Raw genomic sequence first — 19,610 nt, forward strand, 5'->3', positions numbered from 1 at the left:
TAGGTGTGTAATGTTTAATATGTATATTGTGAAAGTTTTTTGATTTTCAGGTGTTTGACTAAAGTGATATCGGGAATGCATAAATCATTCTGGTGCATAAATTGCATGTGCTAGTAATCCTTGAATAAAAGGACACTGTCCAAAAAGTTGATAAGGGAACTTAGAAGTAATAAAGGCCTTTATCTCATGAAAAAGTCATGAGTAAGACTAGCAACACCTAAACTACAACAGAGTTATTGAACATGCATGTATGCAGTGGGGCTGTTTTAATTCCTGTCATTTTTGTGGTGTAGTCCTTTTAGCAGATGAGATTGAATGAATACGACAGCTTTTTCTCTTCCACGTGACGAAATGTTATGTGCTGCCATGCTTTGATCAAGTATGTGGATCTTACTAACCACGTTGGAGTAGCATGGTGATACTATGGGTGAAGAAAGTCAGTTGTGTAGTGAGAAGGGTTTGATGTTGTGAACGCTTGGTGGGCAAAAGCCCTGCAGCCTGACCCCTAAGGAGCTTGTAAAGGCGAATTTTGTCGAAGTGAGTTTTGTCAAAGTGAGGTTTGTCGAAGCGCCCAGCTTTGTCCCTGGGCGGCCGCCGTGGCGGGGCGGGGGCTGTAAGATGGCGGCGGCCGGGCGGCGGTGAGGCGTGAGGCGCCATGTCGGGCCGGCAGGGCAACAAGCTGCCCAGCAACCTGCCGCAGCTGCAGAACCTCATCAAGCGCGACCCGACCTCCTACACCGAGGAGGTGAGGTGCCCCCGAGGCGCCTGGGGGGGGAAAAAAGGGGAAAAAATGGGTTAATAACGCGAGGGAGAGGGTAATGGGAGCTGCCGCTGAGGCGCCTGGTGCCGGAGTAACGCTCGCTGTGCTTGCAGTTCCTGCAGCAGTACCACCACTACCAGTCCCATGTGGAGATCTTCACCTTCCAGCCCGACAAGCCCAGCAAGGAGCTGGCGGAGCTCGTCATGTTCCTGGCGCAGGTGAGCTGCTGCTGGCCCGTAGCAACGTGTGAGAGCTGGGCACGGCGGCCTCCCCACGGCTGCTGGGGTGGGGGGGGGTGAGCGCTGTGTGTCCATGTTTTGTTCTCAGAGTCCTGTTGGAAAGCTCTATTTACTAAAACTTCCATATTATTAGTCATTTCCAGGCAGGCAAGTTTTTCTTTCGAGCCTTTGGTTCAGTTTTAAAAAAGATCTTGTAACTGCACCACGTGTTTCATATCAGTGTTTCACCCATAACTTTTCTTTCGGTGTAGATAAACTGCTGTTGAAAGAATAAATTTATTAGTTGCTTATAACATCTCACGTTCCTGCAGCTGACTGCTAGCTCAAGGTTTTTAGTAGCGAGCTCACTCCAGCCTGTGTTTGCCCAGGTTGCCCACTGCTACCCGGACCAAATGGCCAACTTCCCGCAGCAGCTCAAAGACCTGCTCTCGTACCACCACACGGTGCTGGACGCGGACCTTCGAATGGTAAGGCTGCCACCAAATGGTGTTTGGGGCAGACCACAGCCTCTTCTACAAGTATACCTGTGAGAATTCAGCGCTTCAAGTTTGCTTTTGCATCTTTTAATAGAGATGGAAACTGGGGGATGCTGTGAAATTGTGATTCTGATCTCTCCTTCTCCCATACAGACCTTCTGTAAGGCTCTGATGTTGTTAAGGAACAAGAATCTGATAAACCCCACAAGTTTGCTGGAGCTCTTCTTTCAGCTGCTGCGATGTCACGATAAACTTCTCCGAAAAGTAAGCTGTGGTTACAAAAGCTGGGCTTGACTTCCAGTGGGTTTTGACCTGCCTAACAAAAGAAATAGTGGGCAGTTCGCCTGTTCATGGTTGTGAAATATGTGGGAGATGGGTCTGCTACTTCAGGAACTTGCTGAAGGCAAGACTCGATCTGTATATCATATTGAAGCATGCTGCTGTACACACTTTTACATGCAACAGTTTGTAAGCCTGTCCTGCATTTGCAGTCGAGCACCTTGAATGTGTCTGCAGATAAAAACCATAAGCACATTGATGTCAGAGCAGAAATTACTGAATTCTATTTGAAAAATTTTAAGTTAAAAAAAAAAAGTTGCTAGTAAAAGCTTCATTTTGTGTTTTCTGCAATAAATGTGAGATTAGTTGCTTTCTCTGACCAGGATTACTAAACTTGCTGTCAGAATGTACGTATGAAATGGTAGTGGGATTTTTTGAGTTAAGCTTTGTGCTCTTTGTTTTCTTCTCTCACTGTGTTGCAAATTAAGTACACTTTTCCAAATCCATGAAAATCAAGCATATATGAGGATTTACAAGGTAACATGTTGTTTTTGTAACTACAAATTAAAAGGGATCAGGTCTCATTTTGGTACTCAGAGTCCTTGGGGCAATTGTGGTGCACCTGCAGTGTTTCTTGTGTGATGTGCAAATGTTACTTTTTGCTCTTTCTCCTTTTACAGACTCTATATACTCACATTGTGACAGACATCAAGAATGTAAATGCTAAGCACAAAAACAATAAAGTAAACACAGTAAGTATTCTAGTTTTCAGATGCACTTCAATTTACTACCTTGTGTTATTGAAGATTGGTAATAATAAACGCTTCCCAACTTTTTTCTTAGATGCTGCAGAACTTCATGTATACCATGTTGAGGGACAGTAATCCCACTGCTGCCAAGATCTCTCTGGATGTGATGATTGAACTTTACAGAAGGAATATTTGGTAGGTTTGGCAGGCCCGTGCTTCTTCCCCATTTAATGTTCGATGGCCATCCTGACATCACTCGCAGTATGGTGTGCAAAATGTGATGTGGAGGGCCTCTGGTTTTCAGTATATTTATCTTCTTTGTGTTCCAGTGGCTGGATTTTGTGAAGCTTGTTCTAGTTTGAAAGAAACAGGTAGAAATACTGTCTTCCTTAAAGTCTGAGTTACTTAGGTTGATTTTTTTACGTTTTAGTTGAAAATGGTCAAGTTGTTTGTATTGCATTTGAAACAAGCTTTGTGCAGCTCACTTGTTTGAACTCCTGCATATAAAGCTGTTGCTATTCGCATACAGGCTGTGATGTACAGTGAAAAAAGGAATTTTGTTTTTGCTTCTCTTAAGTTACTAGGGTATAATTTTAGATGACTGATCTAATAAGTGCTTTGAGGGTTTTTTGTTGTTTTTAGGTGAAGCCATAATATAGCTTTTATTTTTAGTAGACACGAGCTTGAATAACTATTAGAGAAATACTGAAAGCAGAAAAAGTGCACTGAGTGCTCAGTTGCTGTTTCAGTGCTAGTTAATGTCTAAGATGTTGCTGAATCTTTTTCTTGTGTTACAAAGTGCCAGAGCAGATGTTACCCAGTGGAAAATTGCACTAGAAGATCCTAGTTTGTTCACTCTCAACTTTTTGACTGTAAAAACAAAGTATTTTTTTAAGCCCTTCAGTTTCTAACTACATTGCTCTTCTGGGTTCTTCCATAGAAATAAACTGTAAAGGAGATGTATGAATGCAGCAAGAAACACTGATGGTGTGCAATGTTTCTGCTGCTTTTTACCTATTTGTGAGTTAGTGCCAGAGATCTGATGGGTGCAGTTCTTGCATTACTTATTCCCATCAATTTCTAGCATGGCAATGTTGCTTTACCTTGGCATTAAAAGAAACCTCAGCTGGCAGGCAGGATGCGGTGCCATACGGTATTTGTCATGAGGAGTTTTGACATGTAGCGTTCAAGGAAACAGTCTATTCTGTTTCCTTGACGCACAAGGTCACAGCAGCTTTATTAAGATTTTTGTTGGTGTAGTGGTAGGTTGAAAATTATTATAACAAAGGGAAAATTAGGATAGCAGAAAAAAATACTAGTGTTGCTGAAAAGATGAGACTTCTTGCAGTTTTAATGAGTAGATTTTTAAGTACCTAAGACTTGATATAAACTCAAAATATTTTTTTGGAGTCTTAGTTCACGCAACTTAATTTTCTGAGAATAAGTTGAAATTGTAAAACTTGAAATAAAAGGCAATGTTTTGTTTTATTCCAGGAACGATGCGAAAACGGTCAATGTCATCACAACTGCTTGCTTTTCCAAAGTGACGAAGGTGAGGACAGAAGTCATTTGATGAAACTGCATTTAATCTAAGCTACTGTTATCCTGGGGATGCAGCTTCTTATTTCAGTACCCAAATTGCTAACTAGCTTCACTGATTATTTGTCTTTTGTTGTTTTAATTTCAAAATGCCACTTGGGTTCTGGGAGTAGGACACATTTGGTGCTTAGGTGCAGAGCAGCAGAATGGGATGATTGCGTTATTATAAGTGCAGGCTGCTGTGGGGAGGGTGGGTGTACTTTCCCTTGCTACTCAGAAGAGACTGTCAGGATATTGCTACCTTATAATCAGCATCATTAAAGCATTTACTTTTTTAATGTGAAGAGACTTGATATCTTGCCTGGGATTTGAGTGGATCTGAGGCTGCCTGTCATCTTAGTAGGTTTTCCAATGCTAGATGCTCTAAAATGCATGTTGTGGTTTGAGATACGTTCTTTCACAGCAAAAGTCCAAAAGCCGTTCCAGTTGATTAAAAAACAAAACAATCAAAACCCAACAAAGCCATATAAACTAATGAAAGCTTGGAGTGCTTAGCACAGCTGATCAGGTATCAGCTGTGCAGGAGTTAATAATATTGGCATGGAGCAATTGCATTGCTTTTCAGAAAGCTAGGAAGATTTCCGTCTCTGGATTTGCTCCTGTCACTGTAGAAGCCCAGCTGTTTTTTGATCCGTTATGTGCCTCTGGCTGATGAGGGTTAGCAGCAAAAATTGCTTTGTTAAGAATGCTTTGTCTGATGGTTTGCTTTCTTTATGTATTCTTTTCTACCAATAATTGGAAATGTTTTAGCATAACTTAAGATCAGGATGCTTGGCTGTTGTAAATACTCTTGTCTGTTTGTCATGTCCTATATTTTACTTAATTTCTCAGGTATTAGTTGCTGGTTTGAAGTTCTTCCTTGGGAAGGATGAAACTGAGAATCAAGATAGTGACTCAGATTCTGAGGTCAGTATTGTGATTAAATCTTCACAATCTAAGTTATGTCATCCTGCAGACATACGACTACACCAGTGCATCTACTTTTGTGCTGCAGAATTTTCTGTTTTGTTTCCTCCAGTTGTTGATCCACCTCACAAAAATGTTTATTTTTTTGCCACCTGGTCTCAGTTGACAGCAGGTTACCTTCACTATCTGTTTACAGCCTAAGGGCTCCCTTGATTTCCTATACTCATTGTCAAGGAAGTTCTTCATTTGTAAGAGAGAAGTGAGGGCTGGCCAACCTTTTTTTTTTTTTTTTTTTTTTAAAGCTAATGAGTTAGTAGATAATGTAACTTCAGAATTGTGGGAAGAGATTTTAACTTGATATTTAAGAGGCAGGTTTATTTTTTTTAGATATCCCTTCATTTGTGTCTCTCAAACTGCATTTCCCATGTATGTACAAATGAAATAATTCAGTTACCCTGAGAAGGCTGGTAACTTGCAACAATTACAGTTTAGAACCTCCTAGTACAAGGCCATTATTGTGATTACCCAGCTGTAACAATTACTACTATCTCTCTGATATAAGTGGTTTTATGGAACTGTGATTCTAAAGGCTACTATCTCTGTATGATGAAACTTAGGTGGGAAGAGACTCCTTTCAAATGTAGTACACTGATACTTCTTGTACTTCTGCTTCCCGTTTGAAGCCTGATTTCACCTGAGTCTTGTTTTCCTTGTGTTCCTGCTGAAGGACGATACCCCCACGGCCAGAGATCTGATGGTGCGGTATGCAACTAACAAGAAAACGACCAAGCGCAAGAAGAAACTGGAAAAAGCGATGAAGGTTCTCAGGGTGAGGAGAACGGTGTTTTGACTTGCTGGTATTTTAGCTTAATCCTTCACATGCAGAAATCTTCTTTGTTTCCAGTCATCTTAGTTATCTTTTGTCATCTAATTTAGGTGAGGCTTCTAGAGCATACCAGCATCTGCTGGTCAGGCAGTTTTCTGAAACACTCTTGTCTGAGTTGTGGACTGGTTCTCCTCTTGGGTGCCCCTTTTGTGGTCCCTTACTTAGAGCATACTGTGTCTTGAGAAGCAACCTTCTGATGTGGTTCCTGTTGCCTGTTAGGTCAGGTGGTTGAAAACCTAATGCAATTGAAAAGAATTGTAGTTTATTTGCTAAAAAACAAAGCACCTCTTTTTGAAGAGAATAATGAGGAATAGCAGCTTCCAATGGCAGCCTGAAACTGAAGTACCTGCAGCTTTTTCATAGAAAGAAAAATGTCTCCTTTACTCTTCTTGCCATGCAGAAACACAAGAAGAAGAGCAAGCCAGAGGTGTTCAACTTTTCTGCTATTCACTTGATTCATGATCCCCAGGGTAAGCATGCATCGTGTTCTGTGTTTTTTCAAACTGTTTTTCTCAGATAATAAATATCTAGTATCAATGAAGGAGAATGAAAGTAGAAACAAATGTGGTAACAGGATGCTTTTTTAGCTTTCTTTATCACAGAGTTTCATAACACTTAAAACGTGAGACTAATCTTGTTGTGATTGTCATAGTGGAACACTTGTAGATGGCCAGAGAAGGAAGAAAGAGCAATACTGCACTATCTGCTCTGGGTTGATACAGATCAGGATGTGTCTTTTAGCTTTTATCTTGTATGTGTGAAAGCCATAGTTTGTGCAAAAGGGCAGTAGTTTATCTTCTGCAGCTTTTTTAGCTTACGCCTTTGTAGAAGCATATTCCTATTATCAGTCTGCCATTTGTCTAATACCACTTGACTCGTTCACAGTCTGATGTAGTGAAACTCTGGGGATTTTGTTTTTCAGATGGGTTGAAATGCACCTTTTTTAAAAAACAAACTAGCTTTAAATACTGATCCTGTATTTAAAGAAAAATTGAACAACAACAAAACTTAACCATCTTTTTTTAACCCAGTCTCAGCTGAGTTTGGCACAGTGCCTTTTGAGACTACCACAAATACATTATTGCTTCTTCTAGACTTTGCAGAGAAACTGCTGAAGCAGCTGGAGAACTGTAAGGAACGATTTGAAGTGAAGATGATGCTCATGGACCTAATATCTAGGCTAGTTGGAATCCACGAGGTACATAATAATTTTGTAGTGGCCTGACGGTTGGGTGGTGGTGTGCTCTGGCCTTGTGCCTCTGGAAAGTGAGTTAATTTTCCTGTACATTGAAAAGTGAAGCTGAGTAAAGCCATGGAGTTGCCAGTGGGCTTTCTGGTATGGCACAGTGATATAGGCTTGTATGGTACTAAGTGAATTCTGCATGAGAAGGCTGGTGGTATGTAATAGCTGGGATGTTGTGACTAGAGGAGAAAATGCCTATTTAAAAACTTGTCTCTTCAGTTTAGTTTTTTTAATTGAGTCTAGCAACAGCTTAAGAACAGCAGTCTGATTACACTTCGGTTATACCTCATACTTCCTCAAGAATCTGTTTCTCTTGGGGGCTCTGTGGGGCGAGGGAAACACTAGTCCTTGCAGGTATCCTCAAGGCTAACAAAAAGGTGGAAATGCTCACTGTGGCTATAGGAGCACTCTTGAATATAGGAAGTGTGAGAAAATCCAGTTGTTTTTTTTGACACTGTACTGGGTTCACGCCTAGGCACATACAGCTGCCACTTCGTGCTTTGGTCTCTGCCCAAAGCATTCCTTCCAGTGCCCAGGGCATCTGAATTGTCAGGTCTTGCACATCAGAGACCCCAGTGTTGCAGTGGTGTCAAGCCTGAGCCCACACTATTTCCTCATTGCATAAAGCTTAAGTAGAACTTATCATGTGTAAGTCTGAGTCCAGGAGGTGTATGAAGTACTTGTCACTTGAGAGGTGTGTGTCCAGGTGTTAGACTGCTTCAGCATCAAATATTCATTCAGACTTGCTGGAGGGGTTAGTGAAGGGACTTGGATGCTAAGTGAGCATGGATTTAGGGACAGTCTCTTTTGAGAGGACTGTGTTCCTGAAGCTATGGGAAGAAGTGGCACATCATTGTGCAGCAGACCACCCAATTGGATTTCTGTGCAGTCAAACAAGAACCATTATGGATTTCAGATTTTGGCATTGAGTCTTAATTTTCTTTGAAAAAGTCCCTTCCTCACCTCCATGTATTTCAAGTTCAGGACAGGTAAATGTGTTACACAATAAAATCTGAGGCATTTGCAGAGAAGGCTGTGTAGGTTTGTTGATTGTTTACAGCGTATCAGGTTGTAAAAGTCATCTCAAAAGAGAGGCAACTAACTTGTTACAACTTTTATCTTTCCTGCAGCTTTTTCTTTTTAATTTCTACCCCTTCATTCAGAGATTTCTACAGCCCCATCAGAGAGGTAAGCAGCTACTAGTTGATAACAGTGTTGGTCTGTCATTGCACACATACAGTCACTTCCTAAGTGGTGCTGTGAGTAGGTAGCAGTAGCATAATTGGAAACAAGAATAGTCCAGGAAGTGTGGATGAAGGAGGCAAAAGGCTCCAGTTGTCCAAAACAGTGGACTTTCATGGAAGCTGTGTCCACTTGACACTCTTAAGCATTTGAGAAACTTCAGCAATAGGATCAAGTGAGTTCCTAGCTCCTTGCAGAACCTGACTTGTTGAGCAAAGCTGTGACTGCCTTTTGCTGCGTTTTTGCTCCTGTTTCACTCTAGAATGGAAACATGTATTTTGGTGTAGCTGGCTATTAAGGGTCTGCACTGCTGCTGGGGTAGAGATCCAGGTGTGTTCCTAATGCTTTGTGAGAGAGAAGTACAAGATGTCTCAACTTCAGCCTGAACTGGTTTGAGGCTTAGAAGCTCAGGATTTCATTGAGTTAGCTGTATTGGTGGGTGTGGGTAAGGCCAAAATAAGTTTTACTGGTTGTACTTGGACATCTTCTCCCCCTTCCTTTTTATTTTTACTTCCAGAAGTGACAAAGATTCTTCTGTTTGCGGCGCAAGCTTCGCATCAGCTAGTACCACCTGAGGTCAGTATTCCATTAACTTTTGGTGACGTTAAAATGGACAGTGTGCAAGCTTCAAGTGTTAAGTGCATTCACTGGGGACTGGGGACAAGGAATCCGGTCAGACCCTTTTTCTTGAAAACCACGTGGGAATTTTTGTTCTCATTGACAATTTCTGCAAGTTCCAGGTTGTTGTTTTTTATAAAGGGATACAATCCCAATGCTCTAGGTCTTCAGTTTCTGCAGGAGAATTTGTCTAGAAGTTATTTGCAGGCTATAGTGTTAAGTCACGAGCTCTGCCTTTCTGTGAAAAGGGCTCTGTTAATAAGATGTAATCATTTCACAATTATATTAAATAAATAGTAAGTGTATTTACCCTTTCTTCCTTATTTTCAGATTATCCAGTCAGTATTGATGACCATCGCCAACAACTTCGTCACTGACAAGAATTCTGGGGAAGTCATGACTGTAGGGTGAGTATGGAATTTTATTACAACCGTAAAACTCTGAATGTGGAAAAATATTTTCCATTTTTTTAATGACCTTCAGCCTATTCCTGTGATTCATCTTTGCTTTTAAGAACCTGCTTGAATAAAACAAGACAGTAAACATAAACTTTCCTTAATTTTCTTGTCAGTGTTGTAAATTCCTCAGCGCAATGGGTTTCTGTATTTAGCCAGTGCTCTTACTTAACTCTTTTGCATTTCGTGATGGCCTTCTTTGATTTCTTGCTTGGTCTTGTGTTTTTCTTCCTTCCCAAGTATTATATTATTTCTAGTTTGAGGGTATACTCTATTGTGTGTGAATCAAAGTAACTTCCATTTGTATACGCACAGTGAGTAGACAGCATCGTAATTCAAGACTTTTCATGTTTAGTAGATCAAATTTTATTACTGACAACAAATTCAAGTGTTGCTGTTAGTGAAACTATAAAGTGCTTGTTTTCTCTGTTGAAGAAAGTATGCTTTTGTAATAGGTGTGGTGCAGGCAGAGTAGAATATGACCAGTAAATGTAGGAGAGAGCTGAGCTGTGCCTGAAGAAGATCAAGTAGTAGGCGGGGGAAGCTACTGCATGAGCAGCCATGTTTTGAATATTTTCATGAACTACTTTTTTCCTCTCAACATGGTTATAATCCTGCAACAAATTTAGTGTACTGGGTGTGTGCATGAAGATGATTTAAAAAGTAACTTGGTGTAAGCAGGCTTCCTGTATAGTGTTGTTTGTCTGCCCATGCTTGACAGGAGAATTACTTCTTGATTTTGGCCTGGCCTAGCTGTCATTTGACAGCTTTTTGCAAATGTGCTTGATTGGACCTAGCCTTCAGTTGCAGAATCTGGAGGTCTAAGATCAGACAAAATAGATGGAGAGTGTAGAGTATGGACCAAACATGGAAGGTTTTGAAGAAGTTTTGGAGGACTATGGCAGAGAGCATCCTGTTATATTCCCCTCTGTTACACCTAATGCTTCAGAAGATTGATCAAGTGTGAGATAATACAGTCTATTACTGGGCCAGTGAGTGCCTCTCCCAATCATGTTATTCAGGAAAATATTTCACTTTGAATTTTTAGAATCAATGCAATAAAAGAAATCACAGCGAGATGTCCATTAGCCATGACTGAAGATCTGCTCCATGACCTTGTTCACTACAAGACTCATAAAAATAAAAGTGAGTATGTTATACGGGTATGACTCTTAGGTCTTTCTTCCCTTTTTCTTGTCATCTGGTCCTCTGTTATAGCCTTCATAATAGTACTGTGTTTTTTGGTGGGCTGAGAGGTATCGTTTTTAACATCTGTTGCATTTCTCTGCATACACTTAGTCAAACAGTCATGGGTAGTTATGACAAGGGAAACAGCTGACAGAACTGGAGAAGGGCAGCTGCTTGTTAACAAAGATTTGGCCCTGAGAGCTGGATCCTGCATTGGAGAAATCAGTGGGAGTTAGTATTTCAGAAAATACATGAATAGGCTGTAATGCTGTTTATCTCAAGGCGCTTTGGTTTGCTCAGGATTCTGCTTTACTGTACTTAGTCCTGACTCTATTTTTCTGGCTAGATGTGATGATGTCTGCAAGAACTCTGATACACCTCTTCCGTTCGCTGAACCCAGAGATGCTACAGAAGAAATACAGAGTAAGTGTTTTCTCTGCATTACATTCACCATAAATGTAAGCTTATGTGCTCAGAAACAACTGCTCTCAGAGCTTCTTGAGAATATGATGGAATCACTCTTTTTTTCTTTCCAGGCCTGTTTTCTTGCTGCATTTTGACATCGCTTTCTCTTGTTTCAAGGCTTCTTTACTCATCAAACTTATTGGCAGACGCTTCATGCTGCAGAAGCTTGTCTTCCTGCAGTTTGTTCAACTTCTTTATAGTAATTCAAGATCTTTTCACGTTTCACCAGGCAGAATTTATTTCCTACAACTCCACCCCCTATTTTTATGGGCTTGTGTGAGTTAAGATAGCAGCCTGCTTAATGTGCTTTATTTACTTACAGGGTAAACCTACTGAAGCCTCAGTGGAAGCCAAGATTCATGAATATGGAGAACTGGATGCCAAAGACTATATTCCAGGAGCAGAAGTACTGGAGGTTGTGAATGAAGAGGAAAAAGGAAAAAACCTAGAGGAAGGTTGGCCTTTTTTCTTTATTACTTCTGTGTTGTGCATCACTGCTGCTAAGATTTTTTTTGGACTTGGTGTTCATGCATTTCATTCGCTGCTGTCACATGTGGTGTGGTTTGTACGTGTCTGTATTTATCCATTAAGAAGCACTGATACTGTCCTCAAGTTAAGTGCAATTTATCCTGAGAGATCTGATAGTCAATGCATTGCTTCATATAATAGATGAAATAAAAGAGAGAGGAAAGAGGGATTTTGAACAGCAAAGAGAAGCGAAACAGGTCATAGAGAGTAACTTTGCTTTAAATTGCATTGCTTCCTTCCTTGGGTTAGATAAAGTGGAAGGAGCCGGAAATGTTGCTGAACGAGTGTGGTAAGGATTAGCAGTTGTAAACCAATGTATTTCTTCAGAGACTCTCTTAAATGCAGCTGCTTGTTTTGAGGGCCTTGAACATAACTTGAGAGTTACCCTTTACCCATAGGGTTTTGGTACAATTTGCTGCAACAGTGACTTGCTGCAAACTGATTAGCTATCCTCTATGGTTGGCATTCTTTAGAATGAAAGAAATGTATGTAAATGCATTTCCTGTAAAGGCTTTGTTCACTATTCTTGCAGGTTTATTTAAGTTCATAACAAAAATGTTTTAAGGAGACTGCAGCTCACAATAATGACAAGATAGAACAGGTTTTAACAATTCTGTTGTGTGTGTTCAAATATCTTACGCTGCCGTATGTGGTTATCACTAAAAGTTGGTTTCCATAGCTGTACATGCACGTGATGTAAGTGTGCTAAGAAACGAAGGCTGAGATGTCTTTGTACAGCTCTGAATCAGTTGCTGTCAGAGTTACGCCGTGTGATGCTTTGACTTTGCAGGCCAGGTGGAATTTGGTAGCTGAACTTGCCAGTGGGACAGCATGAGAGCTACTGGTCTGTTCAACCGTGGATGTCTAAAAATATTATTCCCAATTCATGATCAAATGTGTGAAGTATCTTTAAGTCTTATGAATACCTATGTAGTTCTGAGGCTGGGATGCTGAGATCATACAGCTTTGAGTGTGTCCCTGGGCATAAATGTAGTTAGGTACTAAAAGGCAGTGAGAGCTTAGGATCCACTCTGAAATTATTTGAAATGCAAAGAGTTCAACCAACTCTGTACTAGCAGCTCTGTGCAATTGTTCCCTTGAGCAGATGGATGGGAAAGTGCTAGTATGAGTGAGGGAGAAGATGATGAAGATGGAGAATGGATTGATGTCCACCACTCTTCAGATGAGGAGCAGCAAGAAGTGGTGAGTTCCAAGCGTGTTCTACCCCAAATAGAAAAGGGACTTGTTAATAGCAGTCCACATTCTCTTGTTCTACCTTCTTGTGGCTGCTTATAACTACCTACATGGTAACTTGACCAAAATCACCAAGTTGAAGTATGTTTTTGCAGCTGTGCTGAAATGTTTGCTCTCAGGGTGAGGGGGGAGAGTTGGGGAATTCTCTTCCAGTGCTAAGCTCCTTCAAAGCTATTTTAACTTTCAATTCCTTAATATTTCAGAGGAAACGTAGTACTCTTTTTTTTTTTTTTTTTTTTTAAATACCACATTGTTAGATATGACTCTTAAGAATCCTACTAACAGTTTGGAGCATTTCCCAACATTGTTCCCCCTGTGTGGATATATGGGAGGCAAGAGGGTCATGGATTGTAGAACAAATGGTTTGCAGAGCTCTGGATGATTGTTCTTTTGTACTTGTTTTGAAGGCAGAGAAGATGAAAAGCATGCCTATAGAGGAACGGAAAGCTAAAGCTGCAGCAGTCAGTACAAGCAGGCTGCTAACGCAAGAAGAATTCCACAAAATACGTGTTGCTCAGCTCTCCAAAGAGCTCAATTCTGCACCGGGCAAAGCTGCAAAGAGGAAAAATATTGAAATAGATGATGAAGAGGAGAGCAGGTAGGATGTGAAGTATTGTCTCTTGCGTTTTCCACCCCCCTCCCCCCCCCCCCCCCCCCCAGTCTGGTGATAAAACTTTGAATTGCTGTAGGGTACAGAGCTCTGCTTTTGGCCATTATCCCATGGTAGCAGGTGGCAAACAGCCACATGGCCTAGAATGGATCCTGGCCTGGGGGATTTATTTATACCTGGAAGAAAAAAAGCAAGAGGGGCCAATGGAAACTGTGGGAGTAGTTTGTTCAGAGCAATAGGAGTGTTATTTTCTTAGCAGTAGTTGCAAGTCTGTATCTCCAGAGCTTCTTAAATGTTGTGGTTCAAGCTGGACTCGAAAAACAGTCATAAGAGAAGGGTTGTTTTGTAAGGGTTGTCCCAAGCATGAGGATTAGCCTAAGAGGAGGAACAAAAAGTGCCTGTGTGAATGTGTATAGGGGAACAATAGCCTGAGAAATGGGTGAGAGACAAAAGGTTAGGAGGACATCATGCTTTTCTGGCCAGATGATTTGTGTGTGACAGCCTTCTGTTGGATTTCTGTGTGCGTAGGGGCGAGTTGCTTTCACTCAGAGATATCGAACATCTACATAAGAAGCCAAAGTCAGACAAGGAGACAAGATTGGCAACTGCAATGGTGAGGAACTGGGCTGTTTCATATCCTCTTTTTAGACATTTGTGGGGTTTGTGATCTTGTCTCCTGTGGAATAAGGAGGTGGTGTTGAATCTGTAAGACAGATGCCCAGCTGCCATCTGTGTTTTGGTTAAATTATTTTTTACTGTTGCATCGTGGCTGTAACTGATAAACAACCTCTTGCTGGTCGCAGGTGAAGATGAAAATATAGACAACCCTTAATTTTCACTGATACTTAACACAGCCAGCATGGAGGAATGCAGTTAATACACGCAGCAAGTCACACAATCTGGATGTATACTTGCTGCTCTAGAACCTTCACCCTAGCAGCTGACGTTTACTGTAAGGAAGGACAAATAATAAAGCCCTCTCTTATTATGGTGTGTTGTCTGTTCTAGGCCGGAAAAACGGATAGAAAAGAATTTGTGAAAAAGAAAACAAGAATGAACCCATTTGCCAGTTCTACCAATAAAGAGAAGAAAAAGCAGAAGAACTTCATGATGATGAGATACAGCCATAATGTCCGGACCAAAAATAAGCGTTCTTTCAGGGAAAAACAGGTAACATTTCACGTTGAAATCAGATGGGGCAGTCTGAGCAATAAACTTGTAATGCTGGTGAAGTGCTGTCTAGCCTACACCCTAAGATTTTGGTGTTTAATTTGATGGATTAATCACTGGAAAAGGCTGTGAGTTGCTTCCCATGAAACCTACCCAGAGGAAGTATATCAGGGACTGTGGGGGTGGAGGAGAATGCTTTGTCAGAATCTGCTCGTGACTATGCACAAAGAACCATGCACTGTTGCAAAATCATGGATAGGTTAGCAAGATGATTAAAATGTGGTTTGATTTCTTTTCTCCCTTTAAGCAATAACAGATTATGTTCGAACTGTAATGTTGTGATAGAAGAAATCTTTCCCCCGATACAGTGGAGTTGGTCTTTAGGACAAGCTTCTAGTGTGTTTCTTCACTCCCCATAATCTGTCTTTGACCTTTCTCCTATTACTGTCATATTATGGACTCAGCTCTCCTGGCTTGAGGTCATCTGATACCTTGATACAAATGCACTTAAGGGACAGATGCCAGTACTCTTTAGAACCTTTCAGAGCTGTACACAAAAATTAAGTCACTTCTTTGGTCTAGTCTGCTGCCATAGTTTGGCAATATGCTGCTCTCAGTGGTGATGCCTTTGCCTTCTACTGCTTCCTCAGTTACGAGCTTAGTTATGGGGCTGATGCAGGATTCAAAACAGCCTTCCCAAAAGCACATGTAAGTTAAAAGTGCATCTCTTCGGTAGTCCGATTACCGTGTGTTCCCACAGGCAGCTGTGCCAAGGTAGCTAGCTGAAGGGATAACTAAAAGGTGAGGCAGAAAGTTCAGGTGATGACTTTGTCCCTGGCACAGGCCAGGGAGTCTGTGTAGCTTCCCCACACAGCTGAGATGAAGTGGCAGACATGGAGCGTGGACAGAGTCCCCTCACTTCTGTCATGCACCTCAGCTGGGTTGATGCCTAAACTGTGGCAGCTGTTGCTGGTGTTGATACAGGCATATTGTTTTGCCCTACTGTGTTTCCAGGGTAGATCTGTGTTAACAAAAATGGGCCTTAAAATCCCTTTATCTAACCTGGCAGGTGGCCAGTCAGGGGTGTTACAGGGTGTTATAAAACTGAACTACTTTGAAGGTGTTCTGAGGAAAAACTTCGAGAATAATCCAGGTGTGCAGGCTTCTTTTCTTCTGTGTTAGTGATTTGTGTTTACTTAAGTGTTGTCTTGTGGTAGGGCATGTTCAGGTGCTGCTTTTTACAAACCCTCCTCTGTCCCTGAGAGTTGTTTCCAGGATTGTATTAAGTTGATGTGTATTTGTTGGCCACTTGTTGTCTTAACAGCAACAATACTGAAGAAGTTTATAGACTCAACAGGAAGTATTTCTTGAGTGTTTCTGTTGAAGAAGAAGACTTGGACTAATATCCTGTGTAGTCTTTTATTTTTTGTCATTCTGCTTTGCCTCATATAAGGCTGACGCCTTAGCAAAGTACTTAAAACACAGAAAGTGTAGCAAATCAACAGTCCACGTGGTTTTATGAAACTGCTATTAATTCTCTGTCCTTCTATTGAGAAATTGGGTGTAATTTTAGCCCAAGAGTTCTGGGTTAGCTCCTGAGATAGGATTCTTAACAGTTTGTTCTTTTTAAAAATATATGTAAAAAGTAGGTGTCCATGTGATCAAAAACATCTCCCTTGTAGTATAGTGCCTTTAATCTTTTTTTCAAAACTGAGATTATACTGACGCTTAAACTTGGCTCCCTGTTTTTAGAAAGTCATCTTGAATGTTTTCAGTCCTTACTCCTGATTTAATGTTTTGAGTTCCAGGGTAACAGCTAAACAGTGAAATGAAAGTACCCTTCTTCCTTCTAATTTAAGTTAGACCACAGCATCGTCCTGTTGACAGTGATTGGGAAGTAGTACAAAAATAGAAGTGGATTGGAGTACTGTGGTTTTTAAGATAATTCCTTCTGCTGCCCTCCTCAATGGTAGAATAAAATGAAATGTAGTCTATAGTCAAAATCTAAACCCCTTTGCCAACTAAAATGTGTATAATCTATCACTTTAAAGAGACTGTGTATGGCACTCATTAAAAATTGCAGCATCTCCTCCTTCCCACCCTTGGAAAGCAGCTTTGTAATAATCTCAAAAAATTCCTGTTAATCCTACTTAGCTCTCAGCTGGACTGAAGTTTTTTTCTCATCTCTTCTTGCCAAACAAGTCTGTAGAAGAACAACTTGTTACTCTATCCTTTTCCTAACTGTGTAGGATCTTAAATGATGTTCTGATACATTGATGAATGTTTTATTTTTTGAAGTCCTACTCTTTCCTTAACTATACTGTTTAACTAAGCAACCACAGCATTTCTGTCAATGGATGTGTTAGCACTTGCCAGTTACTGCTTCTGGTTTCAGCTGATCAATTATTATTATTTCTCTGAGATTTGAATAAATTTTAGGAGTCTTCCTTAGTATTATGCTTACTTAATGAAAATAGCTTAATGAGACTTATCATCAGTAGATCTGTCTGCATAAATGCTACCAAAATTCTTAATTTTACAGCTGAAGATAATGCTGTACTCCTGTTTTCTGTAAAAACCTATAAACAATTTCTTAATTGCATTCTGATATTTTACTACCTTCCAGCTTTGTGCATCAGCTTCTGGTTGTCTGTATTCACAGCCATGTTTGAGTGGCTTTTGAACTTGAGTATAGGTAATCATAAAACGACAGTAGGAATGAGCTATGTGGCTAGCTCCTTTGTCTGTGATCTGCCTACTCAGTGCTGTTGTAGTTACAGTGTTACTAGCACCTGAGTCAACTGGTTTAAAGACAATTCAGGTTAATTTTTCATCTTGCAGTCCTACTTATCTGTAATACATCAAAGCCTCTATAAATGTCTACCTCAGCATAGATGATGGAAGCTGTTAGCTGTAGCATTCTCTTAAAAAGTTTGGTGATCTCATCTGCAAATGTCTGGTTCCTACAATACCAATGGGATGTGTATGATGGGCATATCAACAAGGATTGTCCATGTGATACTGTTTTCTTAATAGTTAAAGCTAAGAGTTTGAAATACCTGAATATCCCTCTTGTTTCATATTTCAGCTGGCTCTTAGAGATGCGCTTCTGAAAAAGAAAAAACATCTGCTGAAATAAAATGGTAAAGGAGAAGAACAGTTAATCATCCTTGAAGAAACAAGAAGCCTAGAAATGCTTATTTTCCCTTCTCTTAAGGGAAGAAAAAAGTACTGAATTGCCTTATGGATTCATCTCTGCTCTGTTCAGAATTATAAATTGAAGGCTGCTGCGAAGTTAGATAGTGCATCAATAGGAAAGACCAAAGAGGCCTTAATCCTTGCAGACTTTTGGTTTTTAAAGCATTCTAGGAAATAAGGCAGTTGTCTTTTATTGAATATAATTTATTTACAGCTGTTTTTGTATGTGTAAGTATTAATTAAAACATACAACCTCACTGTAAAAAAAATATTTGACTACTTGATTTGATTCAATTAATGAATAGATATTTGGAAGGAAAATGAATATTCCAGGTCATCCCTTAAATATTACATACACATTTTATACCTGTCTTACTGTAGTGATTTCACAGACTTAGTAAGGGGTTGTTTTTAGCATGTTTACTACTAATAAAACCAAATGGAGGAAAAGAACAGCTTAGTCTATAAAGATAACAAAAATAAAATTTGGAGGGAAAATGGGAAATTTTTAGGAAAAAAATGGGAATATGCAGGCCCCCTCCCATAGGGGGGGGCCTGCATATTCCCATTTAAACACAAGGGTAGTGTCACATGCAGGAGAAATATGCAGTCTTGTTCTCCCATATCCATGCATTGTTTGGTAGTACTTGCTTGTGTTTGATTTTTTGTGAGAATGTGTGAGAAAAACAATGTGTGGTCTATGAATTCTTGACCTTAAAGTAAAGGTTGAGCTCCTGTTTTAGCCTTTACTTCACCTGGGATTGCTAATGGCCTTTCTGCCCTTTACCCAATCACATGTTTCCCTGATAACTTATTTATACTACCCTTTGTCAAGTTCTGTTTCATTTCCTTAAGGAGGAGAAACAGGTGACATGCACAGTGTAATGGAAAATCACAAAATCACAGAATTTCTAGGTTGGAAGAGACCTCAAGATCGAGTCCAACCTCTGACCCAACACCAACAGTCCCCTGTTGTGGAGTGTTTTTTCTTGTTTTCAATTTTCAAGAAACTAAGGTTAATGTTTATATCCTGTACCAGCATTCACTCAACATATGTATATTTACATTGAATACACAATTGTATCACTTCTAATTATTAACCCAGCCACAAGCAAGACCAAGGGTTTCTTGGTCACATCTTGCATCCTAAAGAAAAAAGCAGATGGAAGCATGAGGGAGCTTGTACAGAATTAAAGTTGACTTTCTCTTGCGGCTGTAAATGAAAATTCAGGCTTCTCTTGAGTGAAAGATGGGGACAACTCCTGTTCTCCAGGAAAGGGGGCATGTAACGGAGCTGGCAGAGGACGTGTCATGGTGTGGAGACCACAGGTAGGGGAGAATAGTAGGAATGGCATACGGATTTGTAGGCAACCCACTTGTGCTATTCTCTCTTTGCTGAACAGCTGTGCACAGTTTCCCGGGTATCTGTGTGGCAGGAGGAGCTGTGCCCAGTTTCACAATATGCCCAAGAGCCAATTTCACAAGCTGTGCTCCCTTTCTCGAGTTTCCCCTCTACCCTCCTATTAAAACAGAGGGCGTAGACCCTCTTTCTCTCAGGTGCTTATCAAGCAACGCTAGGGGAAACAAGACACAGGCACTAACCTCTCTTTTACCCATTCGTTGCCTGCGGAGAAGCTCGGGGCGGGAGAGGCGAGGCCGCAGCCGGGCGCCTTCTCCCTGAGGCGATCTGGCCGCCATGTCGTGGCCCTTCCCCCTGAGCCGCCCCTCGGGGGCGTGGGGCTGCG

At 40.7% G+C, this 19,610-nt stretch overlaps 2 protein-coding genes across 14 annotated transcripts in view; one reads left to right on the forward strand and one right to left on the reverse strand.

The window, feature by feature from the left end:
* FAM47E (family with sequence similarity 47 member E) overlaps nucleotides 1-19,610 on the reverse strand; it is a 66,742-nt gene that overhangs the window by 22,051 nt on the left and 25,081 nt on the right. For 12 of the 13 annotated variants that reach the window (XR_011809329.1, XR_011809321.1, XR_011809328.1 and 9 more), the window contains exon 4: nucleotides 17,727-17,776. The gene's annotated coding sequence lies outside the window, so the exon portion shown is untranslated. Of the gene's footprint in view, nucleotides 1-17,726; nucleotides 17,777-19,467 lie in introns of all 13 variants that reach the window. The other variant, XR_011809323.1, reaches the window with a different exon arrangement.
* Nucleotides 574-18,136, forward strand: SDAD1 (SDA1 domain containing 1). The gene is made up of 22 exons (XM_027456032.3): nucleotides 574-745; nucleotides 874-978; nucleotides 1,368-1,466; nucleotides 1,629-1,739; nucleotides 2,435-2,506; nucleotides 2,598-2,698; nucleotides 3,998-4,055; nucleotides 4,934-5,008; nucleotides 5,736-5,837; nucleotides 6,295-6,364; nucleotides 6,989-7,092; nucleotides 8,268-8,325; nucleotides 8,897-8,955; nucleotides 9,328-9,404; nucleotides 10,501-10,598; nucleotides 10,987-11,063; nucleotides 11,428-11,560; nucleotides 12,739-12,836; nucleotides 13,295-13,485; nucleotides 14,026-14,110; nucleotides 14,506-14,667; nucleotides 17,756-18,136. The coding sequence occupies exons 1-22, from the start codon at nucleotides 656-658 to the stop codon at nucleotides 17,804-17,806; spliced, it is 2,076 nt and encodes a 691-aa protein (XP_027311833.1). The 5' UTR covers nucleotides 574-655; the 3' UTR covers nucleotides 17,807-18,136.

This window comes from Anas platyrhynchos, chromosome 4, assembly GCF_047663525.1.
Source record: "Anas platyrhynchos isolate ZD024472 breed Pekin duck chromosome 4, IASCAAS_PekinDuck_T2T, whole genome shotgun sequence".
NCBI lineage: Eukaryota > Metazoa > Chordata > Aves > Anseriformes > Anatidae > Anas > Anas platyrhynchos.